The sequence below is a fragment of the Madurella fahalii genome (assembly GCF_045866475.1).
Source record: "Madurella fahalii IFM 68171 DNA, scaffold_6, whole genome shotgun sequence".
Taxonomy (NCBI): domain Eukaryota; kingdom Fungi; phylum Ascomycota; class Sordariomycetes; order Sordariales; genus Madurella; species Madurella fahalii.
In genome coordinates, this window is record NW_027263976.1 from 3,461,193 (window position 1) to 3,488,946 (window position 27,754).

General features: G+C 53.6%; 8 protein-coding genes and 1 non-coding gene across 9 annotated transcripts; 5 read left to right on the forward strand and 4 right to left on the reverse strand.

Moving 5' to 3' along the window:
• Positions 1-245: 245 nt before the first annotated feature.
• MFIFM68171_11071 (uncharacterized protein) lies at positions 246-1,208 on the reverse strand (the record flags this gene model as incomplete). Its single annotated transcript, XM_071066490.1, has 1 exon — positions 246-1,208. The coding sequence occupies one exon, from the start codon at positions 1,206-1,208 to the stop codon at positions 246-248; it is 963 nt and encodes a 320-aa protein (XP_070922591.1).
• A 496-nt stretch (positions 1,209-1,704) lies between these two features.
• On the forward strand, positions 1,705-1,820 carry MP_IFM68171_r77. The gene has a single exon (XR_011606024.1). It is a non-coding gene; the product is annotated as a 5S ribosomal RNA (ribosomal RNA).
• Positions 1,821-3,214: 1,394 nt separating this feature from the next.
• MFIFM68171_11072 (DNA repair protein RAD16) lies at positions 3,215-6,611 on the reverse strand (the record flags this gene model as incomplete). The annotated part of the gene is made up of 9 exons (XM_071066491.1): positions 3,215-3,679; positions 3,776-3,927; positions 3,986-4,499; positions 4,561-4,942; positions 5,018-5,073; positions 5,130-5,212; positions 5,268-5,345; positions 5,402-5,595; positions 5,656-6,611. The coding sequence occupies 9 exons, from the start codon at positions 6,609-6,611 to the stop codon at positions 3,215-3,217; spliced, it is 2,880 nt and encodes a 959-aa protein (XP_070922592.1).
• A 1,783-nt stretch (positions 6,612-8,394) lies between these two features.
• MFIFM68171_11073 (Magnesium and cobalt transporter CorA) lies at positions 8,395-10,513 on the forward strand (the record flags this gene model as incomplete). Its single annotated transcript, XM_071066492.1, has 5 exons — positions 8,395-8,740; positions 8,803-9,109; positions 9,165-9,695; positions 9,748-10,296; positions 10,363-10,513. 5 exons carry the CDS (start codon positions 8,395-8,397, stop codon positions 10,511-10,513), a joined length of 1,884 nt encoding a protein of 627 aa, XP_070922593.1.
• A 464-nt stretch (positions 10,514-10,977) lies between these two features.
• MFIFM68171_11074 (Aldehyde/histidinol dehydrogenase) lies at positions 10,978-12,540 on the forward strand (the record flags this gene model as incomplete). The annotated part of the gene is made up of 2 exons (XM_071066493.1): positions 10,978-11,463; positions 11,527-12,540. 2 exons carry the CDS (start codon positions 10,978-10,980, stop codon positions 12,538-12,540), a joined length of 1,500 nt encoding a protein of 499 aa, XP_070922594.1.
• An 831-nt stretch (positions 12,541-13,371) lies between these two features.
• On the forward strand, positions 13,372-14,174 carry MFIFM68171_11075 (Carbohydrate-binding module family 52 protein; the record flags this gene model as incomplete). The annotated part of the gene is made up of 2 exons (XM_071066494.1): positions 13,372-13,470; positions 13,533-14,174. The coding sequence occupies 2 exons, from the start codon at positions 13,372-13,374 to the stop codon at positions 14,172-14,174; spliced, it is 741 nt and encodes a 246-aa protein (XP_070922595.1).
• Positions 14,175-16,490: 2,316 nt separating this feature from the next.
• MFIFM68171_11076 (Inosine/uridine-preferring nucleoside hydrolase domain-containing protein) lies at positions 16,491-17,732 on the reverse strand (the record flags this gene model as incomplete). Its single annotated transcript, XM_071066495.1, has 3 exons — positions 16,491-17,075; positions 17,144-17,498; positions 17,584-17,732. 3 exons carry the CDS (start codon positions 17,730-17,732, stop codon positions 16,491-16,493), a joined length of 1,089 nt encoding a protein of 362 aa, XP_070922596.1.
• A 691-nt stretch (positions 17,733-18,423) lies between these two features.
• Positions 18,424-19,518, reverse strand: FAD1 (3'-phosphoadenosine 5'-phosphosulfate sulfotransferase; the record flags this gene model as incomplete). Its single annotated transcript, XM_071066496.1, has 3 exons — positions 18,424-18,600; positions 18,678-19,176; positions 19,280-19,518. The coding sequence occupies 3 exons, from the start codon at positions 19,516-19,518 to the stop codon at positions 18,424-18,426; spliced, it is 915 nt and encodes a 304-aa protein (XP_070922597.1).
• A 1,202-nt stretch (positions 19,519-20,720) lies between these two features.
• MFIFM68171_11078 (uncharacterized protein) lies at positions 20,721-22,715 on the forward strand (the record flags this gene model as incomplete). Its single annotated transcript, XM_071066497.1, has 1 exon — positions 20,721-22,715. The coding sequence occupies one exon, from the start codon at positions 20,721-20,723 to the stop codon at positions 22,713-22,715; it is 1,995 nt and encodes a 664-aa protein (XP_070922598.1).
• Between the last annotated feature and the right edge of the window lie 5,039 nt (positions 22,716-27,754).

Genomic DNA, 27,754 nt, shown 5'->3' on the forward strand with positions numbered 1-27,754 from the left:
GGAGTCCTTATTCGTTAAGCCCAGTGTTGTTTCTCCGGAATCAGTAGCACTACATATGTCGCAAGTTGCTTTGCTTGGTCAACCCTTCTCACACAGGTTCATGTGCCGAACGCTCCCATGGCCACCTGCTTTATCCAATAACGCCCAACAACACCCAACTGGCCCGACTAGCCCAAGCAGGTTGGCTGTCACATTGGGCCGCTCATCATACATTATCCGGTAGCCAACTGTCTGGTAACACCGCACTAATCGCCCCACTCGCCACAGCTGCTGTCATAGCCGCTGGTGCTTTCGTCCCAGAAAATAGCATCACCGTCTTCCACCCCGCCATCCGCATGCCCGTCTAGCTCATCCAAGTCGTCGACGAGATAGTGAACCCTTCTTGACGATTGTAGCATCCCTCTTGCCGTGCGGCAGGTGCCCATAGGAGTAGCAGAGAGTGCTGGTGCCTCATCACCTCTCGGGCTCCCCGACACCTCCCTGCCCATCCGCCGACTAACCACATGATCTCCCGAGTCTGCATAAACCACCGCCTTCTTCACGCCTTTTGCCTTTGCCTTTTTAAGCGTAAAAGGAGAAACTTTCCTCCCATTCTTTTTCGCCTGCCCTTTAGTAGGAACCATAGCCGGCCGTCTTAGCTCCCTACCACCCCACCACCTCACCGTCTCATTCACCCCATCCCAAACCTCCTCCCTCGCTTCTAGCCTACCCACGCCCTGCTTCAGCAACCGCTCATAATCAGTATGCACGTGCCTGATATGCGCCCGCACCACGAGCGTGGCGCGCTCCTCCAACCCCACCGCCCCAGCCCTGCCCACCCTCCGACTGTGCGTCTTGAGGGCGTGCTTGACGATCCGCGGGACCTCCCCCCTCGGAATGTCCGGGAAGAGCTCGACGATGGCGTCCTCAAAGCCCCCCTCCTTGGCCGCGTCGCGCTTCTGGACGGCCGCCGCGCGCCGGGCCGCTGTGGCCTTGTGCTGGCACATGACGGAGTGGTAGATGTAGGCCGGGCAGCGTAAGCCGACCGGCTTGTTGGTCTTGCCGCCCCCGAGCACGACGTACAGCGTCTTGCGCGCGTCGTGCGTCTGCCGCCGGCAGTGCTTGGTGATGTAGACTTTGCCCTTAGGGACGAAGCGGTAGCCTTTGGGCAGGGGGTCAGATGCGCGGACAGCCGGTTCGTGGGGCGGGTTGGTTGGCCCTTTCGCCATGGTGACTTCTGCTTGTTGTGGTTTTATTGTTGAGGGTCTGTGCTGTGATATGCCTTTAATTGTCTTTTATTTGCTGAGGTTGTCATCCAACTTGTGCGCCGTGTGTAATTGGGCCACTGCCTTTAAAGTCGTCTTGTAACAACGATCTACGAGACTCGTAGCTACTGCTAAATCAGTGGGTGGTTAGATCGCAGTTGTAGACGCCGTAAATCTGAAATAGGATCACACGAGACACAGGTAAAGATGAGAAATAGAGTCGTCCCAGGCTCTGGAAAAGCTCACCTTTATCTCCCTCAATTCCAAGGACAATGAAACCCAGGAATATTCAGCTGCATGAATTGCTCAGAAGACCTTTGTTCGGGCTCGAATCTGTCTAAAGAGAAAAATAGTTGGGAATACACATTCAAGTGAGCCGGTAAGCGAGGAAGGCACCTGCAGATGGCTCAAATAGGCGTAGTCCATGATTTACGTTGGGTTGCGCAAGGGTTAAAAAAAACATACAACACCAGGGATTCGCTGGTCGTCACCGACCCAACTACTAATCTGGCCCTTACTGGTTTATCTAGGGGAGAGCGGACGGGATCCCGAGCTTTCCAGTAGGTATGGTCGTATGTGATTGTTCGATGACAGGGAACTCCTTTAACTATTGGCAAGTAATCAATTGGAAGAGGCTTCCTTGTTGTTGGAGCGGCATCCAGAAGCTTTAGGCGATTTTTCTGCGATATGTCTTAACCCTAACCCAGTCAGTACTTCATCCGGCATTGGAATGTAAACACAATGAATCTCATTGAACGCCCTGCTCAAATTGATTGCTTGTCAAAAATCTTCCGGTCTTCATTCCCGCCACTTAAGTCTGTATGTAAACGGTCGTGCAATCTCCCGCGTATGTATACCATCACAGCTGCATACACCGTTGATATGAGAGGACCGGCAGATCAGCAAGATATTCAGTCTCAGATATACATGCCGTTATCGCCAATGTCTCGATGTCCGGGGACCGGCGTCAAATATGCCAACTCGCTGCGCTGTGGAACCTGATAGCCCCAGTCCGAAGATGTGTCACACGGGTATGGGGGGTCTTCTTGGACAGATCCTCATAATGTCGGATTCCGTTTGCCAAACCTGAGCGTTCAAAGACGGTCGCGCAAGGCCTCTGTTCTATCCAATAAGACCCAACGCAGAGCCGGTATCCGCTAAGACCAAAGGCTTGTATCTTTCCTCGACGCAGGCAGGTTTAAGGTTGAAGTAAGGACTGGAACCATTGACCCTACATCATCGCGTGCACTCAGAAGCATAAAAGGTTAGATAAGGTTACGCACATTTGAAGTTTGATCATACCACTTGCTGTAGAACATACGCCGTGGGAAATTGGCATCTACATGTATTTCGGGGACAGGGAATACCCAGTCCGTGGTTTAAGTCGGATGATTACTTAGTTAAACGGCCCAAAACCAAGAAGTACACTATCCATCCCTCTCAATGGCGTAAGCCAGAGACTTTGATGGTCGACACTCGACGTTCTCTCCCCCGCGTGATTGTTGTCATAGCCACTCCCTGCTTGTGTCATACGCTTCAAGGTTCGTTTCTACTGTACCGACCGGTTTATAAGTGCCATGCTGCACATCGCAGAGCAACAGTAAGGCTCATTGACTTTCTAAATCATTGATTCGGTGAGCTAAGTGGCATCCCGAGACCGGCTTTCCAGCTAGTTTGGCAGGTATATCGGCGAGAGGTCCGGTCCCAACCTTAAGGCCTCAGATACAACTAACTCAGTTACATAACCCATTTATCGCTAGAATCATCCGGCCGCTCGATAGCCCCCTCTCTCGTAAGCACCCCTGAGGGCCAATAAGGTGATGGCCTTGGGAAGACGCGTTGAAGAGATGATAGATATCAATCATCTACGCTCTCGAGCTCGCTGGCCAACCGCCCCCAGTCGCCTTAGTGCAGAATAAGCAGATAACTACCCCGTGCAGGCTGCCAACCCCAGGATCGGCATCCGTATTCTAATCGCCATCACTATCGTCATCAGTGCACATGTAGTCGCTGTCGTTGTTGCTGTTGCCATCGCTATTGTCATCGTCGTCACTGCTAATCCCGGCCATGCTGCTGCCGTTGTCGTTGTTATCGCTATCATCCATATCCACTCCCGCTAGCAGCTCCTCGTCAAGCTGGCCGTCCTTGCAAAGGAGGTCACGAATCTCGAGACGCGTTGGCTTTCGGGTCAGGGCCCCGGCTTCCATAGTACTTGCGATTGTTTCCTCCTTCGCAGCTTGCATCTTCAAAATCTTTTCGTCGAGAGACTCCTTTACGACAAGCTTCGCTGTATGGACCTCTTTGGTCTGGCCGATTCGGTGGATACGTGCGAAAGCTTGATGTTCCAAGCACTTGTGCCACCAGTGATCAAAGACTATGGCGCGGTTGGCAGCAGTCAAATTCAGCCCATGAGCACCGCATGAGAGGGAAATGAGCTAGTGTTCGCCATGTTGGTTAGCGATAGATGTTTCTTGGAGGGTGAAGGGACAGCCTCGGTCATGACCTAATCAAATGGCACCGGGAGTACTCACCATAACCTTGACCTCAGAAACTTTCTGGAAAACCTGAATGCTCCTCTGCTGCTCGCCGTTTCCCATCTCACCCCAGAAATAAACAAATGGGAACCCATTCTGGAAAAGCATTCTTCCTAGAATGCAGAGCATCGGAATCCACTGGACGAATACTGCGATCGTGGTGAGCACCAGGGGCCGACGGTTATAAACGAAGACATGGCAACCCACTGATTATATTGTCCTCTGGTGCTTCCTTTTGCCATTTCTGTACCAGCTCCAAAGCTGCTCTGGTCTTTACCCCATGCGGGATTGGATTCCACGGCTCCTCGTCGCATCGCCGCAGGAACGCGCGAGCATTGGCACGCATCGGGCCCATCCCGTCATCCGTTCTTGCCTTCTTGATCTTACCCCTTTCCCTTCGGCCCGTGGACTTCGATTTTCGCTTTGCCGAGTTCTTCCTACGACCATCTTTGTTTGCAGCCCCTGCGGCCAGCCTCGGCTGCAAACCGCACTCGTCATCACCTGGCTTCCGTCGTTGGGTTGCGGTTCTCTGTTTGCCCTTCTGGCACGACCCGTCAAGCACACCTGCCAAGCCTTCGTGGTGAGAGATGGGATAGAAGCAGTCATCACCTGCCGGCTTGGTCCTCTCTAATGTCACTTGTGCATTGCAGCTCAGACAACGAGCCTCTCTCTTGACCTTGCGGTAGGCACTGATGCAACGCTTGCAGAACGCATGGCCGCACTATGAATGTTAGGAAACGCTTGGAACAGAACAAATGCAGGGCGAGGGAGCGCGTAATTACCACTCCAATTCGAGGCTCCTCCAGCACGTTACGGCAGAGCCTGCAGTAAAAGTGAATCACTGTCGTAGTCACCTCCAAGGGTTCGGGGCCCTTTATTTCAGGGTTCTCATTGGAGGCGAGGCACTCCGGGCGTAACAAAGCTGGGTGTGAGGAAAAATACCTTAGGAAGTGGAAAAGCTTGGCGATCTCCTCCTTGGGAACCACTGACGTACCGCCGAGTGCCGCCGAGGTGTTCGCGTCGTCACAGATTTGGGTATACCTATCTCGGATTTCCCGGTAAATCCCGTGTTCAAGGGGGGAGAAGGCCACGTTTATCACCTCGGGGGGGTGAGTCTTAGGTATCTGAATGATCGGCTTGCCCATAAACTTGTCTCCCACTCGGCTATGTTGTGTTAGTTACCTAGGGTGACAACTTAAACAACCAGTTTACGGTGATTGCGACATTGCCGCAGCTTACCGCCTCAATGATATCTCCTGGTAAATCATTGCCAATTTCTCCTTGTGCTGCTCCTGCTGCTTGTCAACAATGATGGCGGGCAAGGAGGGACTGCATCAACAATTGAACGCACACTCTCGATATCACCCATAGCGTCCCGGTACTCGTTAAAGTGGTTGTATCGGGTCATGAGAAAATCTAGATACGAGAAAAATTCTATATCACGTTAGGGGGTGTTACAATGGAATATTGACGAGGGCCAGAAGCTTACCATCCATACTGTTCGTCATTGGAGTACCGGTGAGGACCCAGCGGAGGTTGCTAATGAGATTCCTGCAAGCTCTCGACGCTGGGCAAGATGTCAGCGCCCGGCTCCCACGATTCACAAGTGCTGACGCTTCCTACTTTGGCTGCTTCTATTGTTGATGGCGTGGGCTTCATCGAGTACAATCCGGTGCCAGGTGGTCTGGAAGAGGGGGCCGCCGTGTTTCTGAAGAGCAGTCTTCCATGCCGGATCCCGAGCCGCTCTCAGTTTCTCAATCTCCTCGAGTTTATCTTTCGGTGGTAACTGACGTTGAATTTGTTCGTAGTTAGTGAGGCTATATCACTGTCAGCGGTTGGTGGTAAATGGAACCGCGAGGGAGGAGTGGGGGTCTTGCATGATACTTTCGTCCTCCCATTGCCTGTCCATCATGACCGTGTTGGAGGCATAGATGAAAACCCTTTTCATCTCCTTGTTTATGCAATGGTTCTTGATTTCATTGAACCACTGGTAGAGAAGCTTCTTGGGCGCAACGACGAGGGTCTTGTCTACCCTGGCGTTTTTGGCAGGTAGGTTCTGGGACATGCAGGCAAGGAGCTGGACGGTCTTCCCCAAGCCCATCTCATCGGCGAGGATCCCTCCGTTTGGACCGTGTGGGGCCATCTCGCGACCTAGCATCCATCTTACGCCAATGAGTTGATGATGATAGAGAGGAGTGCCAAAACCAGAGAGCCGCCACTTTCCGCTCACAGGTTTGCACCTCGAAACCCCAAATGACAATGTTGCTTCTTGAAGCAGGCTTAGTTCTTGTAGGGCTTTTTGGTTGGCGGGATCGATATCCTTTCGCATGATACCGAGCTGTTCAATTGTGGTCTTGCAGGATGTGTCATTCTGCATCGAAACATCACCCAGCTTTGCTCTCGCCGCAATCGGGCCGTCCTTGTCAACGGCGGCGGTAAGTAACACACTCTGCTCATTTTGCAAAGCCGCGAGGCCCTCAGATGCCCGCTGTCTCTTCGACCTGTACCAATCTTCGCCACCGCCAGTGTCTTTTCGCTTTAACTCTGGCTGGTCTGAATTGTGTTGCGCTAGACTGGTGGCGTACTGCCGCCTCCAGTAGTCTTTGGCACTCTTGTCACGGTCGCCACATCTTCTTTTTGCTTTGTGGACTGGCTCACGCTGCGCTTGCCCTTGCGCTTGCTGTAGCCCAAAAGACGAGCCTGTGAAGGTCTCAGCGGCATTTGGCGTTGGGCTTGGATATGGCGCTGTCATCGGGTTCGTAACGAGCTCGCTTCCACTCCCGCCGTGGAGGGGAATGGTAGGATCACCGGACGGTCCTGCTGGAGACGCCATTACGTGGATTCGATTGAAGGGGGCGTGGTGGGAGAATCCAATTTGAGGATGTGGCTCGACGATTGGAATGCCTGAATATGCCTGATAGCTGGTAGGTGAGGTAGGGAGGCTAAGACGTTAGCGTGTTCCAATGGGAAATCAACCATAGCCAAAAGGCTACCTAGCCTCGTGCCCGAATTTTCTGGGAAACATGCGAAGAGCGAGCTGGAAAAACCGAAAATGGGTACCTAAGTGGGTTGATGAAAAAAAAAAAAAAAAAAAAATTCTAAGAAATAAATAAACACGAGTGAGATGTAGCGCGGACGCTTTGGAAAAGTTCCTACGACGAGATTCGGGTGTTGCGGGTTGCGAGTACTCTGGGGCGAGAGGTTATGGTTGCGAGTGCGATAGAGAGATTCTTTCCCGAGGTGCTGATTTTCCCTGACGGGTGGAACGGCCAAGTGTATTTGGAAAGCAAGGAAAGGACGAGGAGTCGAGAGAAGCGTTGGAGGATGCTGGTTTGTATTTGGAAGGATGCGCAGCAACGAATGAATATTGCGAAGTCTGAGAAACGAGGAATACGTCTTTGCGAGTGCTCACTAGAGATGAAAATGCTACCCGTACTCCTCTTGTTCGAGCCCGAGATGATTTATGGGAATAAGATTGTGCGCTTGTTATTATCGAGTCCCCCGAGAACAGAGAAGAAGAAGAAGAAGAAGAAGGAGGAGGAGGAGGAGGAGGAGGAGGAGGAGGAGGAGGAGGGGGAGGAGGAGGAAAAATTGATAGGCAGTGGGATGGGCGGGCGGCTGGGGAAGTGGAGGAAAGGACAGGTATGCGAATTAATAAACCAGATGAGAAAGTAAAAGTCAAAGTCTCCTGCTTCGGCCACCATATTGCAGTACACTATCTTTGCAGGAGGAAAGAAAGAACTGGCGAACGTGAGAGAGTCAAGGGTTGGTATAAGTCCGTGGGAAAGCTTAGTCAGGCAGCTTCGAGATCCTGCTCACCTGCAACTTGTTCCTTAGTTAAATTATCATTAAATGTACAGTCCAGGCGTCAATACCAGCTAGTGTCTATATTATGCTATATGAACGGATGGCAAAGGCCATTGCATACCTCTACCGTACTCCGGTAAAGAACGAGCGGTATAATCAACTGCAACATGGATTGCCTTAAGTCAAAGTACTTATACTTGGTGTCCACAATCACCAGCCAGTAAAGATCCCGCATCTGCGGACCGCAAGGCTAAGACGGACACGGCAAGATCGATTCATGTTTGTGAACCCTGTCTCATTTGTTATGAAGAGAAACCTACCATGTAGGGTAGCTAGCTATCCTATGCTTGAGTAGGTGGGCAGGAAACGTGGTAAGTAAACCTTCTTACATACCGTCGTCTCATCGCCTCTTCGGTAGGCATCAATGCCACACTCATCTTGTACAATCCTAGTAGTCTGTTGACTCGGTGCGAGTGGCCTTACAGTACCCATTCAACGTCATTGGCCGCTGATTGGCTTCCCCGTACAGAGGTATTTATTGGTTTGGAAATTTCCGGAGCCTTATCAGCGGCACTGGGGCATGTGATTAGTTAATCAACGGCCAGGGGAGCAACCGACAACCCAGCACCCAGCAACCCCCACCAAATTCAGCGGGCTGCTTGCCGCCCTGGTTTTTGTTCAGCTCTTCTGAAAGTTCCGACATCATCTGGCCCGAGAATGTACTACGGGATAAATAGCGACTGTGGTTTCGATTGCAGAGTCGAGTTCCAGGTTTTCGGCACTCCCAGGATGCAGACGCGGTAGTCGCAATGTCCGATGCTGATAGCGCGAATAACAATGGGGTTGAAGCCGACTCGGCTGCACGCGATTTCGCAGCAACACCACTTCCGCCGCCTTCCTCCCCCCTTGATCCCGGAGACGCAACCGGGAGCCGCACCAACGAGGACACACGATCACATTATGCGCTCAACATCGAGCCCGGCCTCGCCGACACGGCAAACACCGGTTCGGTGCCGGATCCCACCGGGCAGACTCGCGGCCGCTCCGATACTCTCGCGCCCATGAGTCCCAGCATACGCCGCCGCACAGGTCGTACAGGAACGTTCAAGACGGTGGATGACTTTCAAGATTTTGAAGTTGGGCCTGGCTGGCACCGTACGTCCCCATAGTCCCCAAGCATTGCTGCGCGTTGATTACTGACCTATCTCGATACACAGCTGGCGCCGAACCAGGTGTAGACCCCAGCAAGCCCGATGGAGGCCATGCCTCTATGCCGACCCTGAGCGCTCCTTGCGATATCACCGTCGTCGATTTCTCCGAAGACCGATTCTCTATGCAGAAACTAGACAACGAGACACTGAATGGGTTCATGAACCGACCACAACCGACTTGGGTCAAGTGCCGCTGGGTCAACGTCAACGGCCTCAGCTGGGATGTCATTCAGAGCCTGGGACGGCACAAAAAGCTCCACAAACTGGCAATCGAGGATATGATGAATACAAGGAACCGAACAAAGGTTGAATGGTAAGCAAAGACAGCCCAGTATGCAGAAGCGGCCGAGTCTCACCCTACGCTCAAGGTATCCCACCCACGCCTTTATGGTGTTAACCCTCCAGAAGCTGGTTCATCTGTACGAACTGGATAGCGACGCTTCGTCAGACTCGGACGACGACGACGATGGTGTAAGCCTGACAAGCGGGCCGAGTAAGCGGAGCGGACGGTTCCCGAGGAAACTCGTCAGGAAGTTGACGAGAGTGTTCCGAGGCGGGATCCGCGGCGACGGTCCCAAAGACCTGGGCTCCGGCAAGCAATCCGGTACAGCCGAGCTGGGAGGATACCTCAGGTCGCAGGCGAGTGGGTTCTCGGATGTTCCTGATATCTCCCAACTCCGCACCCTGCAGATGTATCACGCGTCACCTGACGACTCACGAGCACAATTCATGGAGAAGAATTCTGCCCTGGCATCGAGGGACCTCGCAGTAGCCTGTGAACAGGTATCCATGTTCATCACCAACGACAACACTATCATTAGTTTCTTCGAGCTGTCAGCGCGAGATGTCGAGACACCCATTATTCGACGTCTCCAGACAAGCGACACCATCATCCGGCAGTAAGTCCGGCCCTGTGACAGCAGGCATGCCGCTAACAGCTCGTCGCACCAGATCCTGTGATGCGTCGATGGTCTGCCAGGCCATCATCGATGCCATCATCGACTTGGCCATTCCTGTCACGGCTTGCTACGGAGACGTGATTGGGGATCTAGAACTCGATGTCCTCACCGGGCCCGATCTCGATCGTACCAAGAAACTCTACATTTTCATCACCGAGATCAACAAATTACTCGCTTTCATCAACCCCATCATAGCGCTCATCAATGCCCTGCGCGATCACCAAACGGACGTGTCGCAGGAGCTGGCCATGGCAACACTGCTGGACCCAAATCACGAACCCATCATCACCCGCTTGACTTACACCTATCTCGGAGACGTCCTGGACCATTGCGTCTTGATGACTGAGACGCTCAATCAGCTCAAATCCTCGGCAGATGGCATGATTGGATTGATCTTTAACACCATATCAGCCCACCAGAACGAGTCGATGAAACAACTGACGATCGCAACCATCATATTCCTTCCATTGACCTTCTTGACAGGGTACTTTGGCCAAAACTTTCAGCCGTTTACCGTCCTTTATGAGGATATTGGCTACTTGTATGTACCATCGGCCTCGTGACTCTATTCCCGATCGATTCTCATGCCAACTGACTGCCAATCCAGTTGGAAAATCGCTATCCCAGTTGTAACTGCAACCGCTCTCATCTTACTCAGGGAAGTTATCTACGACTATTGCAAGACATTGCTTCAGCGTCGTTACATTTGGCGCCTGAGGAAGCGTCGTTCGAGGCGGCGTGATAAAAAGCGCCGCTGAGTGTTTTTAGCATTAGGTTGGGAAGAAGTACGGCGCCGTAAGAGCATGTGAATGAATCACGTTATGCGTGGATCAGTGATCTGAAATCCCATTCGGTTGCGGCTGCGTTCAAATCTGATGTTCGACGAAATGCCGAGTTCTCCGCATTTGCCCAATCTCCCGGAACCCTCTTTCCGGCCGGGGTGCTTCGCCAGGACATGTCTACCCTCTAGCCGCGCGGGGACGGACAAGTCTGCGTGGGACAAGAGACGGACTGTGGCCTACAGATTGTTACAAAGTATTCGCATGCCCACTATGGTAAATACATACTCCATCAACCAAGTTGGGCTGTTTTGGTTCGTCTCATTCGCGTCTAGTTTAGCTATTGATTGTATAGTTCACGTCTCGGGAGTGTGTCCATTAGTGTCACGTCCGTTAGTACGTTGCCGAGCGCACATATGATGACGTCCAAGAACAAACTCGCGATGAGTGACATCCAAGCTGGCGCTTTGGCCCAGCAGCAGCTCTTATACATCGATGGAAACCACCGGGAAAGTTCCGACGCGGTAACCTTCCCAGTCAGGAACCCAATGACAGGCAGTGTCATTTACAATTGCGCCTCGGCCTCGATCGACGACTATGCCGCAGCCATTGAAAATGCCCATTCGGCATATCAAGGGTGGTCTCGAACCAGCCCCTCGACCAGACGCCGCATCTTCTTGAAAGTCGCCGATATTTTGGAGTCATATATGGAAGGGGATGCGCCAGAGCTTCTATCCCACGAGGTCTCAGCAACGCAGCACTGGGTCAAGGTCAATATCTTCGCTACCGCCGCGCTGTTCAGGGAGACGGCAGGGCTGGTTACTCATATCAAAGGTGAAATCGTGCCGGCAGATCGGCCCGGAACGTCTATCCTAGTTGAACGGCAGCCGGTCGGTGTGGTTTTCGCCATCGCACCCTGGAACGCTCCGGTTCGTCCCCTGTCTCCAAGGCAAAGCCCCGCTGCAAAGAATACGAGCTAATCAAACGGGCAGGTGAACTTGACGGCACGAGCGGTTGCCTGCCCACTGGTCTGCGGCAATACCGTTGTCTTGAAACCGTCCGAGTACAGTCCCAAGAGCCAGTTTCTCGTTGCGCGGGCCTTGAGCGCCGCAGGCCTGCCCCCTGGTTGCTTCAACTTCCTCCCTACGGGTCCGGAGAGGACTCCGCAAGTAACCGAGTTCGCAGTCCAGCATCCAAAAGTCCTCCGCGTCAACTTCACAGGGAGTGATCGGGTGGGCAGAATCATTGCCGGCTGGGCCGCCACTTGCCTGAAGCAATGCGTCCTGGAACTTGGCGGAAAGGCGCCCGTCATCGTGCTGGACGATGCCAACATTGACGATGCGGTTGAGTCGGTAGTATTTGGCGCGTTCTCATACAGCGGCCAGATTTGCATGTCAACAGAGCGCGTACTGCTGCACAGATCCATCAGCCAGGAATTCAAGGGCAAACTTGTCAGCAGGACTGTGAGCCTGAAGACCGGTAACCACCTGAAAGACACCGGCGTCTCCGTTTCCGGCCTCTTCACACCGGCCTCCGCCGCTCGGGTCATGGACATGCTCCGTAGCGCCGTAAGCGGTGGTGCCAACCTGCTGACCGGGGATCTCACAGTCGCGGGGCCTAACAACACCATCATCTCGCCTCACATCCTCGAAAACGTTAGCCGAGATATGGATATTGCGCGCAAAGAGTCGTTCGGTCCTGTCATGGTACTTTCCGAGTTCGAGACTGATGAGGAGGCGATAGCATCGGCAAACGATAGCGAGTTCTCACTCTGCGCCAGCGTCTTCTCGAAAGATGTCATGAGAGCCATGGACATTGCGAAACAGATCAGAGCCGGCGCTTGCCACATCAACGGGCCCACAGTCTATGTCGAAGCTCCCCTTCCGAACGGCGGCACCGGCGGCAACAGCGGGTATGGCCGGTTTGGGGGTATGGCCGGGGTGGAGGAGTTCACGGAGCGGAAAATCATCACGCTCGCGAAGCCTGGCATGAAGTTCTCATTCTGATGATGTCAGGGCAACTATGCTACCGTCGGATCATGGCCGCCTGTGTGCTGGGGCTTGTTCCCAGTCGAGCTGGCATGCATGTCGTGAGGAGGTAGCTTCTACTCAGTATAGTCCTGCAACAGAGCAGCCGAAAAACCGGTTCGCATTGGCTCGGTGCTGTTTTTAGGCCGCATCGGGAGCTTCTCAGTAAGCAAACACGGGCTGGGTCCGTGGAGCGTGCAAATGCGGTACCGACTTGGCCACCTAGAGGTCGAATACGAGTTTTTGGGCAGGTTGGCATGGGTGTGTGGGCTTGGCAGGCGATCGCCCGCAGCAGAGCAGGCCGTTAGTCGGCACCAATATCCGTCAAGAACCAACATTCTTTCCTCCCGGGGCTTGGAAGGACAAAGATGGCCCCCCGTCCTCACCCACACAACCCTTACCCACCCCCCCTCGTACCTCCGTTTCGAGGACAACAGCCAAAAGTTCCACTGGTCTCCCAGCAGAGGTGCGTTTCGCAGCCCGCCAACCCCATGCTAGCCGGCCACTGGCCGACCAATCACGGCGCCGGCCGTTGCGCGCAATTGCTTTGGGATCAATGATATCCATGACCAACAATACGAGCTTCAATGTCTAAGGGCAGACCCCGCCTCCTGGTCACTTAGGTGATTACCTAACAACCCTGTTAGTATGACGATGATTGTTTAGCCCGTATCCACGACGAACAGGCGGTTGAGGATATTGGATCTATATAAAATTTCACCTGAATCCCGCCGTAGCCGCTCCCTTCGATGTCCCCTCATCCGCTTCGCTTCCACCGGACAAGTAGTCGCACAAGTCACAATATCAAACATGGCCCGCCTGACTCTGGCTGCCGCACTGCTCGGCCTCGGCCATGGTGCCCTAGCTGCTCTGGAGACATGCGGCGAGGTTCAGTTCGACCCCGCACAGGTGAGTATCACCACGGTTCTATACCGCCACTTTGGCCGGGCATGCCCTAAATTGCCGCGTAGCACGTCTGCTGGGACAACCAGTTCCTCTGCCCCGTCACCGCGGGCGAGCCGCTCTCGCACTGCGCCGGTGCATGCTACAGCAAGTTCATGTACAAGTGCGAGAACAATGTCCTCACCCTCCTCCCGCCCGTCGAGACGCCCTTCACCCTCACCGTGTCCAACCCGACCCTCCCTATTCACGGAAAGCCCATCACCGCCGGCGGCCTGCACTGGAACATCGACGGTGAAACGAGCAGCTACTGCCCCGACCAGGTTGGGGATGCCTGCCCGCCCGGTGACATCACGGCCATCGTCGCCGGCGGCGGCGGTGCATCCATGAACGTCATGGTTCCTGGCGGCCAGCGGGCTTACCTGGACCCCTACTGGAACATGGCTTACACGCAGGCCCACTCTGCCTTCATGCCGCCGGGCAGCACCCCGGCCGGGTTCGGCGCCTACCAGGGCGGCGGCTTTGTCAACCTCAACGGCAACGGCTGGGGTTGGGTTGCGTGCCCGCCCAGAGCCTCTGGCGGCGGCGGGACCCAGTGGAACCTGGTGGCTAAGAACGAGACGAACGCGGCGATCCTCAACGGCTGCCCCGCGATCAACCTCAAGATCAACCCCCTGCCGAGCGGCTCCATTAGTGCTTGGCAGTACACATAGAGCGATTGGCAGGGCTCGGATCCGATGGTCAGAGAAAGGAGTTGGTAGTCGCCTGGCTTCCGGGAATAATACGGGATATGAAAAAAGGCGGACAGCGTGCTGTTATACCAGGTAACTTCGTTAGCTACTGGTAATATATGACATCAATGAAGCGCTACTACATCAGACGTATTAAGCTTGCTGGTACTTTGCATGACTTTCAACCAATGGCGAGTGTCACAAACATAACAGAACCTGGTAGTGGAAGAAGCATCGAACGTTATCGCCGACGACGATTGCCGACGCTAGGCATAACTTCAGGGGGCGACAGTGCTACTACGCATAGTAGAGGCTCCCTTTCCCATGCTCAATAGATTGTCAATGATGCCCAGCACAGCTACCTCCCGGTCCCGTTGGTGAGCGACTGCACTGGCAGAGTATAGCTCAGTCGTCCCGAAGTTAAGTAGGAAGGGCGAATTGATGATGTGGCTCCTCCTATGCCTTACAAGGGTTAGTTGAACAAGGCAGCGCAGCCGAGATTAGGCCCTGATGTCTTTCTCATCAAGTCTCCTTCATCGGCCGCGAGTATCAGGATGGACCAGGTGGCAGCCAGAGTAGTGATCCTCCTCTAGTATAATACTTATAGGAAGTGCGACCCGCGTCATCGCACTTATTGATGTCATCACCCCCTCATTAGCTTCCGGTTACTCCCTGCCATATCTCTAATCAATGCTTGGTATGCTCCATTTTGAGAAGCCCCCATCCCTACATTTTCCAGTATTCTTCACTGGCGATGCACTAACGTAGGCCATCATGACAGGAAACCTGCATCGGCAAACGTTACAGAAGCGACAATTGGTACGCTTAGCCCAAGCGCAACTTGTATAGCCAAGAAGATGGCGACGCCATCCAGGAGAGATGACCACGCGGGTTAAGGGGATGATATGCTGCATGCTCGGTAAATTCCACATCAAACATGCCCTTGCGTCAAGGGAGAGGCATGGAAGCTTGGACACTGCTTCAAGTGGATGCTATGAGCTACCCAAAACGATCGTACATCTCTCGGTAGACGTGACCGATCTTGCCGTGCCCCCCAAACCAACGTAGCCCTCAGTGTCATCGCACGTTATACTGATCCGGGGCGCGCGACATTCATACATGGGCTAGGGTAGTCGGAGCGGGGTCTCTGTTTACGCTGTAACCGATGCAGACCTGTTGATTCAGCTTCCCGCATCATACTCTTCAGCCAGGGCTTGCACCCTAGTATCCTACAGGTTGGTTCCGGTTATGGGCGGCATGTAGGCATCTCATCCAACGGCGAGAAGCGAGGTGGCAACGTGCTGGAGAACCTGAATATCATGCCCGTGACTTCCAACACACCTCCACACTCGCAATTCTTGTGGTCGGGAGACGCTAGCTCACGGATGGAAAGAAACCTGAGGATGAGCATCGCTGCAAGCACCGTTTCTTGCTCATCTCCGTGTCAAGCAGCCTTTTGCACCGATGGAAGGTCGTCGGGGGGCACAATGGATCCGACAAGCCCCGAATCGGGCGTTCGGGATATGGAGTACATAGTGGGCGTAATAGAGGATTGCTGTTAGGAGTATGTGCCATGGTCGAGGAAGCAAGCCCCTAATGGTGTTCGGTTCAAGGAATCTGAATAGACGAGTGCATCATCTTCATCGGTCTTAAGGTTTGCAGCGGGCCTGCATGGGGTGTTGCGTGCTCTTTCCAGCAGACGATAAGAAAAATGGGGGTCCTCGATGCTACACCGAATCGCCTGGGCGCTCAACGTAAGGTATCCTCGAGGCCAGAGGGACCTGTCCGGTCATTAAATTACCGCCGATGGCTCGGAGTGCCGGCAGTAGTGGATAACAACATCAACCTGCACACGTACGACGCCCATTTCTTGGATCTTCTTGGCCCTTGGACAGAGACTGTGGGGCACGCAGTACTTTCCCTGCCGACTAGGGGTTGGTTGACGAGGAAGATCCCGAGGACCCGTTCCGCGGTGTTTTACCGCGCGGATTGTCAAAATCGGAGTGTTGAGCTCCTTCGACCATAGTGTTAGCAGTGTAACGGCCATTCGTGTTGGTCGTAACAACTACCGACCCTTCCGTGTGGGTTATAATCGTCGTCCAGACCCGGATTGAACCGAGCCTCACTACGTGCGCAGAGCACAAAGTTCATCTAGGCCACTCTTACCATGGCCTGGAAGTTGAGTTTATAGCGGGGCCTGAGTGGTGTCAACCACGAGGCCCGCAGTGATAGTGTATATGGATTCATACCTCGTGCATTACGCGGCTTCCGCCAGACGGCTCTTGCATAGACAAGCATCTAAAGCTCCTCGTCCACCGTGGCCTTGCTCTGCCGCAGCATCCTCGGCTTGCCCATTTGGGACCATGCTGCCTCCACTAGGCGTCTTTCCATCTTTTCTGACGCCACCTCCTCCAATACTTTAAGTTTCAGCCAGTGCTGGTTCGTGACGCTCTCGTCGTATACCCATTCGTTCGAGCCGTTTCCCGCGACGTGGTTGTACCCAAACACATTGCCATAGTCAAATAAGTCTCCCAGTCCATCCGTAGCGTACAGGATCGTCAGGATATCCCATGAAGGACGGGAAGTGTTGTAGGTGTAGTATATATAGGCAGCTCGGACGGGGTCTGCTCGGGGCCCTTCAGCAATTAGCCGCATCCCAGACATGACGTTCTCGCCGAGTTCATAGCCGGAAAAGACAATAGGCCCCTTCCAGTTGTTCACGACATGGGCGGTTAGTGAGGCATCATCGCCCCAGAAATTGTATTCGTAGCCGGACGGGTACATGCCGCCCATGATCACTAGCTCGGAGACCTTGGCCGCGATCAGTTCCGGCCCACTTAGCTCAGAGTATGCGTCCGCAGAAGAATTCAAGAGACCGGACAACTAAGGTATTAGTGAGCTTGGCAGAAAAAACAAACGACAAGTCCCGTATTGGTCAGATGAACACGCACATTCTCAAAGAAGCCGATCGACGCAATTGTGACGCTCTCGTCTGGCGCCTCGGACAAGACCTTCCGATACAGTGACACGGGGTCCCATGCGTCGTCGGCACAGCCCCAGGGTAAAGTCCCTCCAGACCAACGGTAAGCAATTTTGCTTGCGTACTCCCCCAGTGCGAAAGACCAGGAATCAAAGAACGTGGCATTAGTGAGTGGTCGCTTTATGCCGATAGGTGTCCGCGGGTGCCCGTAGTGTGCCAGAATAGCAGATGCCGCGAGGGCCGAGTATGATGAAGGATAGTTGACGTTGACCGCTAATAGGCGCACCAAGGGTGATGTTGCTGCGAGCAGCAGCGCCCCCGCATCGCTTTGTACTGCATTAGCTGCGGGGAGAGAAAAGACGATGGAAAGAAAACAATAGGAACAGTGAGCGACTGGGCCACGGAACTCACTCGACGTCACTAAAGAGGTCAGTGTCGATAATCAGACCCCTCGATCTACCCGCGTCGTCGGTTTGCCATTGCTGCGAGGGCCAAATCGTGGCCGAGACTGCTAGGAGAGGGACCACACAGACCGCTACCGCAAACAAAATTCGCGGCATCACGGCTGTTGAGCGAAATAGTAGGCAGCCTGGAGAATGCGGAAACCATCCCGCAGTTGGCAGAGAACACGGCCTGTGAGGTGATCCGGGTCACGGGACAGATTCCAATTACCCTAACCCTCCATTAACGCCCCAAACGCGAAGTTATAGACACACAGTAGCAAAACCGGACGGGCTCTGACGGTTTGGATTGCCGAGTTCCTTTTACGTAAAAAGTACGTCCTGCAAGCTACAAATATTCCCGTGTCTGCTCTCCGTCACCGTCTATACGCTGTTGACTATCCCCATGCAATGCGAAAGTCAACGCGCAGCAACCGTCGGGGCGCTGCCACACGGCGAAGAACTATCCCGCGGGCGATTGATGGGCACGGCAGCGGCGGGACATCAACTGGAGAGATCTGGCCCCAATGCTAGATCTGGCCGACTCGAGACGCCATCTATGATGTTCTATCCTCTACGAAGCGAAGGGCATGCGTTCAACGACGGCATGCTTCGCGTGACCCAAAGTTGAGCCTTCTGTTGACGAGCCGGCCAACAGCATTCAGGTGATGTTGGTTAACAGGTGGAGTTTATACATTCGAGAACGTCATCCAAGCAGCAGCGGCGCCGTTAGTCCCCTTGAGGTTTGCGCCCTTCCAAGGTTTGCACCCTTCCAAGGTTTGCACCCTTCCAAGGTTTGCACGTATCCTTCTCAGTCTCGACCAAGGCGTTCCTCGTCGTCATCTCTAAGCTCATAGGCTGGGCGAAACTTTGTCGTGTCACCGCTAACTGCTAGTGCCGGATTTGGCCGGGTGTCAGTCACACCTCCAAGCGAGGTGAAGCCCCGGTTGTAGAGTTCACAAAATGGGATGCGGAGGTGCCGGATGAACTGTATCTGAGTTAGCGCCCGGTCCCCTCCACATGGCTAGCCGTGTTCTGCTCCGCTGGGAAAAAGATAAGACTTACCGCCCAGATCTCAACATAATGCCAATCAATGACCGGATGGATTCGCATAAACTGCGGCCAACCTGCGTCGGTCGGGTTGAAGTGCGACAAGAACTCCCCATGCGGATCCGTCCGCCTCGTGCCCAGAAATATCGCCTTGATGGCTGGCCTGTCCTCCAAATATGCCTCGAGCGCGGGTCGCATGGGCAACGCGTACCGTTTGAGATCCAGATGGTATTGATCCGCCGAGCTCGCCACGAAATCCTCGACTTCGGTAAACGGATGCGCAGAGACAATGTATATCGCCTGGAGCGGTCGATCGGGAGCACCGGGGTTCGGCAGGCGGGCGGATGAGGATGGCGGTGGCGGCGGTGACGGCGACGACGGCGGCCTAGGAGCTGCTGGATCGGGATGAGGAGAAGCTGGGCGAGAAGCCCAGGCGGGTAAACAGGCCATTATGAGCACTAATAGGACAAGGCAATCCTTGCCGCCATTGTACGAGAGCGAGAGATGATCGGGCCTTGTGTGAATCCCCGGATATCATGGTCAGCCTAGTTGTCGCGTAGTTGGTATCCATCCTGGCCCCGCCCTCACCTCGGCCATTGAAGTGACGCAGCACCTACCCATATCGGCGCAGCGCCTCCCCGATCACGCCCATCGACACCCTGACCTGGTTCTGCACGTTGCGCAAGACTTCATCGTCGGTCTGCTCGCAGAGGAAGGCATCGATCTTGCCGCGAAGCTCGAAGCAGATGTCGGGTAGTGTACGTCGCAGTGATGCAAGCGCCTGTGCCGAGGCATGTGCCTTAGCGACGCCATTGATCCGTGGATCATCGTGTCGGCAGACGGGATCATGTATCATTTCCAAGGCTTCCCACCTACAAACGAGAGACAAGAATTGTTGCGCATGAGGAAGAGAACAGTCGGCGCTCCTTTCATCGGGGCTGAGTACCGTCGGGTGTCAGCAGCGGTGGGGCGCGGGGCAGCGGTGGGGGCAGCAGCGACAAAACCGAAGTTGGCCCGAAAAAAAGCCCCGAGATGCATTCCAATGGGATCTGCAGGGCTTTCAAGTTTAGCCGCTCCAGAGAGAAGCAACGGTTACAAGCGCGCGGAACCACGTCCTCGGGCGCAATTAACCTTTATTGATTATACTATAATAATCCCGCTATAGGCCTCCGGTATCTGCACTATGAGATAGGCGATTCTCCGGGCCCGAAACCCCACCGGAGCCGTTGGGAACACCACGGCGACGTGGACCCCACGGGCCGCCAGACGAGGTGCTCTTCACCTACAACCACCTGAACGAGGACGCCTGTAAGCCCTCTGTAGTAAGGCTCGGTACAAGCTTGCCGGCAAAAGTATACCACCTCCGTTCAGCACCAATGACTCTTCCGAGACACTATACGACTCTAGATAGCGCTTGGGGCGCCAAGGCCGTAGACTAGCGTTAGCGAGCTGGCGATAATAGCGTTCGGAGAGCAGGCCTCTCTTAGATTTGCTAACATTTAGGTGCCCCTTCCGGTAACCTCAGCAAGCGATACAGGCCGTCTTCGGAGAGTGCCACATTCCGGCGTATGAGCATCATGCTTTGCCTTTGCATCACTGACTGAATTGTCTGGGCCAGTCGCATTTGACACGGTGGCTGGGCTGTTGTTCTGGCCGCCCGCTGATTCCCAACACAGAGCCCAACCGCCCACTTCCTTGCACCCGGAGCATCGCCAGAAGGGTCCAGGGCATAATCGACGTTATTGAAATTGGACCAAGGCCCCAATCAAGAATTTTCTTATGCGGTCTAACCCTGCGCCTGCTCCCTTCCAGCCTACTGATTGCATGCCAAGCATCTCGACAGATCATCACTGGCAACAGTACTGGCGCTAAGTTCAGCCGCAGTAAATAGTGTCTTTTTGGACATTTTTCGGGTCCCCGGCCCTTGCTTGACCGAGACGTAGTATCCTGGGCATAAAATGTCTGAAGCTCCTCGGCTGACGATGCCTCGGTGCCAAAGCATTGAGCAAAACTAACCCCGCGAAGAGCCGGCATTCGTGAAGCGACCTCGTCACAGCCATGTCCAACAACGGCGCCCCAGCCTACGGGCCCGCCATGGGACAACATAATCCAGGCCAATACCAACAACCCCATTTCGGCTATGGACAGCCGCAGCAGCCGCCAGCATACGGCCCTCAACAGCACCCTCAGCAGGGCCAGCCTCACCAGTTCTCGCCTCCTGTTCACGCTGTCGACCACCAACTTGCGTCCGCTATGGCCGGAATGGCCATCAGGAATCCGCCGACGCCCCGGCAGACACCACATAATCCACAGTCACCTCGGGCCCAGTCTTGGACGTACCCTCATCAACATTCACCGAGCTCTCAGATTACCCCTGGGCTGCAGCCGCATCAAGGTTATGCAACCAGTTCCCATCCCTCAGGTCCTGCCCCCCCAGGTTCTCAACCGGTCCACACTCAACCGACTCCGCTGCCACCCCAGTATTCGCTGCACCAAGCAGCCGTGTATACACCCCCGTCAACCACCTCCCCGCCTTCGCAACCAGGTCCAAGAATTGGATCTATGGCCAACTCCGTTTTCGGGAAGGAGACGATGGATTCGGTCGGGAAATGGGGCAAGAAGACGGCGAGCCTGCTGGGAGGCGCCGTCAAGAATGCCGTCTCGAATGCTCAAGCTGCAGCGGTGCCCAAACCGGGGACGCCATCCACTTACGGAACGACGCTCGTCATAGCACAGCAATCGGGGCTGCCGGCTACTAGCACTAGTTCTGGGTATGGCTCTAACACAAACCAGGCCTACGGACCGGGTTCTCCCATCCATGGTAATGCGCAGCATCCACCAGCGTGGCCGGGTGCCGCTGCTCCTGCCTCTAGGAGCACCGGCCCCGCACCTGGTAGCTCTCTCGCGCAGGGCACCACTGGGATACAGCCGCACGCAACCGCACCCTGGAATGATAGGCAGGCGCAAGCTCCAAACCAAGGTGCTGCGCCTCATCCGGCAGCAGTGGGAACCGCCGCGCCTCAAGCTGGGCGGGCAGCGCCCGGAGTCAGGCTCGGACCCGCACTACACCCACCACACCCCGGCGCGTTCCGCGGCAGGGGCGGCTTCCGAGGCCGAGGCAGAGGTGGTTACAGAGGGGGCAGAGGGGGCGCACCACCGCCGCCGCCGCCATCATCTGCCACTCATGCGTCCGGCGTACCGGGCAAGGCTAAGGCTACCAAGTCTAGCAGTAATAACAAGAAAAAGTGGTATGCTGCCGGGGGGGTGGGGTTGGCGGCTGCTTTGACAGTGGGGACGCTGGCTGCGCTGGGAGGCGATGCGAGTGGATTCGATTTCGGTGGTGGGGACGGTGGTGACAGCGGTGCTGGGGACGGAGATGTCGATGGCGGTGATGCAGGAGGCGAAAGCGGGGCTGCCGGAGAGGGTACGCACGGTGACGGTGCAGGCGGATGGAATGAGGATCCCGCAGACGGATACGACGCCGGCGGCACGTATTGGGGGGAAGATTACTACGAAGAGTATGCCTGGTACTACGGCGACGAAGGTGCTGGTTATGACGAGTATGCCGGTCATGAGTATGGCGCCGGCGCTGCCCAGGACGCGCAAGCAGCGGCTGCGCCGGATTACGCAGCTACCATCCAAGACACGCATGCCGCAGCCGCGTCGGAGTATGCTGCGGCCATCCAGGACACTTACACAACAGCCGCGTCGGATTATGCCACCGCCATTCAGGATGCGCACGCAACTGCTGCATCGGAATACGCCGTTGCCATTCAAGATGCGCACGCAGCAGCTGCGTCGGAGTACGCTGCCGCCTTCCAAGACACACAAGTGGCGGCTACGTTTGAATACGGCGCCGGTGGTGGGGAGTATGCCGGCTACGAATATGGCACTAGCTGTGGCGTCGGCTTCCAGGACGCACAGGCAGATCATTTCGCCAACATGATGGAGCATCAGGCTAACATGAACGGCTTGAGCTACGTCGGCGACGTCGAGTACAAGACCGTTTATGAGACGACGTATGGAGGTGCAGGCCCAGCGTCATATATCTAAAGCCGATGGGAGGCAATTGTCATCGCTAACCTTTGGATATGATGTTATTAATAAGCAATGTAGATATAGTCGCAAGCATCCCCTCATACACTTGGTGCTCAGAGGCTTCCTACAATCATTTCTCCCGTGCCTTATAGGACCGCGGGTGTATCTACGGTCTTGCGGGAATAGCAATAAATTGACAACATCTGTCGAACTACAGCGATACTACCAACTATTCGTCGAGATACGATGATACCTGGCTGGGCACTACAGTGTCACCATTCGAGTTTTGATTGTAGAGGTTACCTGGGTCAAGTGCTGGTCAATGATTACCTCTGACCAGCTGTCAAAAGCAAGCTATTGCTGTTTCTTGGGGAGTGTTCACCCCGTTCTCGGCCCTCCCATAGTGCCTTGCATTTGGTATAATGTACCTTTTGTGCCCGGACCAGGTAGCAATAGCTAACATTTTGCTTGCCGACTTACCGAGCTGTTTGTCGCACAATAAGTCGTGCTACTAGCCACATGGACCCCCGGGCCGCGAACGTATCGCACTCGGGAATACACTAGGGAGGTGGTAAGCTTCCCTATAGCACTCAGGAACTTACTGTGCAAGCTTTATTGTCTAGATTTTCCTGGTATCCAAGTCATCAGCTTTTTTCCTGCTGTAGTAGAGAGACCCTTCAAACTTCAATAATCAAACAGCCCCAGGAGGACTGTCTCCGCATGTGGCTGGACGTACTACCGGGGGCTTATCCTAGTGTACATCTCTGCTATCCTAGCTCTGGCTGACATCGCCGACCTCAGGGGCCGAGGCAGCTCGATCTCATTCAAAGCTCGCCTTATCCTAGCTAGCTCGACGAATCCCTTCCCACCAAGTTCAGTACGGAGAGCTTGCTAAAACTCTTTTGGCTATCTGTTGCTATGCTCACTCTTTTCGTGTATTGGGCTCTTCCAAACCCAAAGAGGCGCGTATTCTGCTTGTGGAAGCATTTCAAAGGTCTTTATACCCAAATCTAGTGTCTGGCTGTAAAGGTGCTCAATCAGATACCAACAACAACACCGGTAACTATCAACAGCTCTATCTACGACCTGTCCCAATACCAGAAAAGAACTATGTGTGACACTCGGGTCAATTCCAAGTCTATGGCATGTGAGCCCTGAAGCCTTGCCCGAAGGTATGGTGCGCAAGCGTAATTTATGGCGAGCCAGGAGCGAACGGCCGAGTCTGAATGGGAGGAAACCAAGTCAATCTCCTCGGCGGGGAGATACATCCTGGCTGGTTGTCGGCCACTATTATCAGTAATCCGGAGTTGCTCAATTATATGGAGTAGCTTGAACTAGGTTTTTGGTGAATGGTCGCAAAATCATCCGACGATGAAAACGCCGTAGAGATAGGGAGCGGGAGAGCTCCCTTTCCCCATTAGAGACATTCAGTCCGGGAAACAAAATTGGATATCAGCGCTAGGTTTGGATCATAGTTCGCAGGCCCATCTTTGACGATTAAGGGCCTGATGCGCTCTAGCCAGTCAAAGACCGTTTGATGGAGAAATCTAACAGATGTCCTTTGCGATGGCAGAACAGGGACTTCCTCTGAGGTATTCGCGTGAAGAACTTGTAGAATCCCACCTGTCGCTCCGGTTAGCTTCCTTTCCACCATGGGGAGAATTCCCAAAACTTCATCTTGCGTAAGACAAGGTTACAGCCCAGTGAGCTCGTGACAATTGATAGCTATCTAGAACTCGATCACGCCAAAGGGGTGATTGAGGCCTCATTCCGACGAAAGAGTAGCTGGTGAATTTTAGATACCCTCTCGTGGTGGACTGAGCCTAGGCGCCTATGCATCGAACTAAAGAGATCCTCTAGTCCTGGTGGTAAGGTGTTGGGAACTTTTCCAGATCTTCCGAAGATCATTGTTATCTCGGGCGGTGGCGACGAGTTTTTCGACAAGAACTACCGAGAGAATGACACCGTCTACCTTCTCGATGATCTGGGACTCCAATTCCTCGACGCTAGCAGCGTAAAGTATCCGTAACCCTTGAAACGCGGGGCTGCTACCTATTCGCGTACGAACGTAGTTCTCGATATTGGGCCTAGTAAGAAGTTCCATCCTCAACGAAGGGTAAATATGAAACTCGTCCCTGAAGACATTCCTGAGGCAGCTGGAAACGCAAATTTTGACATTGTAGTAATAATGGAGTCGTTTGAGAAACGATACAAGTCTCTCGACGTTACCGTCATACTAATCTAAGCTATCAATAAAGATGGCAAGGTGATCGTTTGTAACGAGAGCCTCTTGACGGAATTAGGACGACCGGGCGAATGCCCCACAATAATGTCACGTTACCTGGTAGATAAGAACTCTGCGTTGCAGCTACACATGCGGGGGAACTTCTGATCCGTAAGGATCAGTCTCTGTCAATAGAAGGAGGCTGTTCGTGAAGACTTCTACCCATAACGTACATTATCAGCGAGTCATGGGTATCAGCGGGTCGTGGCTTTCTTGGCGCAACGCCATACCTCTCTACCTAACACCAGTTTCCTCTACCAGCATAATATACCGCCGCCTTCAAAGGAAGCCAGGGTTATCTTAGCCCTTAAAGCTCTTCGAAACGACAAGCAGCCAAAGCTTGAGGCCGTAGCTAAGCTCTATGATGTGCCAGCTTCAACCCTCCGCGACCGACGCGCTGGCCGACCTGTATGACGCGACACCACGCCCAACTCGCGTAAGCTCACAGATCTGGAAGAGAGAGCAATAGTTCAGTATATAATTGAACTATCTGCACGTGCATTTCTGCCGAGACTGTGCAGTATGGAAGATATAGCCAACCAACTGCTACGCGTACGCGACACACCCCCTGTCGGTAAGCTCTGGGCGTATCGGTTTGTCAAATGCCAGCCAGAGCTCCGTATGCGTTATACCCGTCGATATGACTATCAGAGGGCTAAGTGCGGGGATCCAGAGGTTATTAGCGAGTGGTTTACGCTCGTATATAATACTAAGGCAAAGTACAGTATTGTAGATGACGATATCTACAACTTCGATAAGACTAGGTTTATAATAGGCATTATCTACGCGGATATAGTGGTTACGACCTCAGATAGCTATAGCAAGGTAAAGCTAGCCCAGCCTGGTAACCGTAAATGGGTAACGGTGATCCAAGGTATTAATGCCCTTAGTTAGGCTATCCCTCCGTTTATTATCTTAGCCGCGTAGTACCGCATCGCTAACTGGTATACCGAGTGTAACCTCCTAGCTAATTGGTATATCGTAACTACCGACAATAGCTGGACTACTAATGCGGTAGGCTGTCAGATCGAAAATTGGGGATTGCTGTAAGAAAAGGAGAGTGAAAGGATGATTCGCATTGAAGGAGCGGCGTCTGCGCAGCTATCGCTTCTAAGGAGGTGGTAGGTGACAGTGTTGAACTCTGAACGTTCCAAAACTTCCGGCGAAGCCGGTAATTTATAGGCCCCTGACCCTGGCAGTGCCCCGCCTGCACCTGACACCCTCCTGCACCTGACATAGGCCTAGATTGGATTAAGTACTTCGACTACCATACGACGGCCCGGACAAAAAGTAAATACCGGTTGTTAATCCTCGACGGCCACGAAAGCTACTACTCGACCGAATTCGAGTTCTACTACCAGAAGAACAACATCGTTATACTCTATATACCTCTATACTCTTCCTATAAGCTCTAGCTACTCGATATTGGCTATTTTAGGCTGCTAAAACAGGCGTAAGGTCGGTAGATCGAGGACTTGATGTGAGCGTATATCAACTACGTAAGTAAGCTCGAGTTCCTCTATACCTTCCGCGAGGTCTACTTTGCCTCTATAATAGAGAGGAACATTTAGGGCGGCTTTGTAGGGGCTAATCTTGTACCGTATAATCCAGAAAGGGTACTTTCTAAGCTGGATATCAAGCTTCGTACGCTAATACCCCCGAACTCATGGCCTGGCACTGTATAACCCTGGGTCTTCTAGATACTACACAACCCTCGAGAAGCCGAGTTGCAGTCAACGCTTATCAAGACTCGTATTACCAATCATCAAAATAGCTTCCCGACTTCGATGTTGGCTGCTGTGGACCAGCTTACCAAGGGTACGATGGCTGTAATGCACTAGGTGGCTCTCCTTCAAGCAGAGGTCTCTTCGCTTCGTAAGGCCAACGAGGTGCTAAGTAAGTGCCGGAAAGCTAAAAAAACACGTATACGACTTGGAGGATCACTTGCTGTATAAGATGCAAAGGACCTACTAGACTAGAAGGCCGTAGGTAGGGAGGTAAAGCAGGAAATGCGATCGGGTGGTATTAGTGTAGGGGGGGATTGTACTAAAGTTCGGTGCTGTAGTATGTGCGGCAAGCCTGGCTATAATGCCCGTACTTGCTAGGAGAGTGCAGAATTATCTGATTCAACTGCTTCTGATGTAATTATAGTTAGTTCCTAGTATTGTTGTATTATAATTGAAGATAGTATTTATAGAGTAGTAGAAAAGCTACGACTTGCTGATACCTACGACTCGCTGATAATATACGTTAATTGTTAACTTATCGGTACTGGTATATCGTATTCCAACTCCTTTAACGTACCTGTGAACAACTCCTTACAATCCTGATCCTTCTCGTTCCACCGTTGACCGAGATGGCGTACACGATGAGCACCCCTACAACCCCTGGATCCGGAGAAGATAGCTAAGGAAACGGGCGGCAATCCCCTACTCATCCTATAATGCTGCATCGATCTGAGTCACCTATAGCAGCTGGTCGACTGCCTATACCCTCTTATACCTTGTCGGACCCTCAGGTTTCGCCTTCGAAACGCCATGAAAACCTATTAGAATCGCTCCGTTCTCGGATCCAGCGACTTAAGGAAGTAAAACAGTTACGAGAGCGAGAAGAGTAGCTGCTCTATAAGCTGGATATATCACCTAGCGGTTCCTACCCGAAAAGAAGGCGATACCGGTCCCCCTCTAAGGAATCTAGCGACTAGGAGTATATTAGAGCAATTAATGTAAAGAACCTTATCCAGCTTCCTGACAATATCTCCTACTGACAC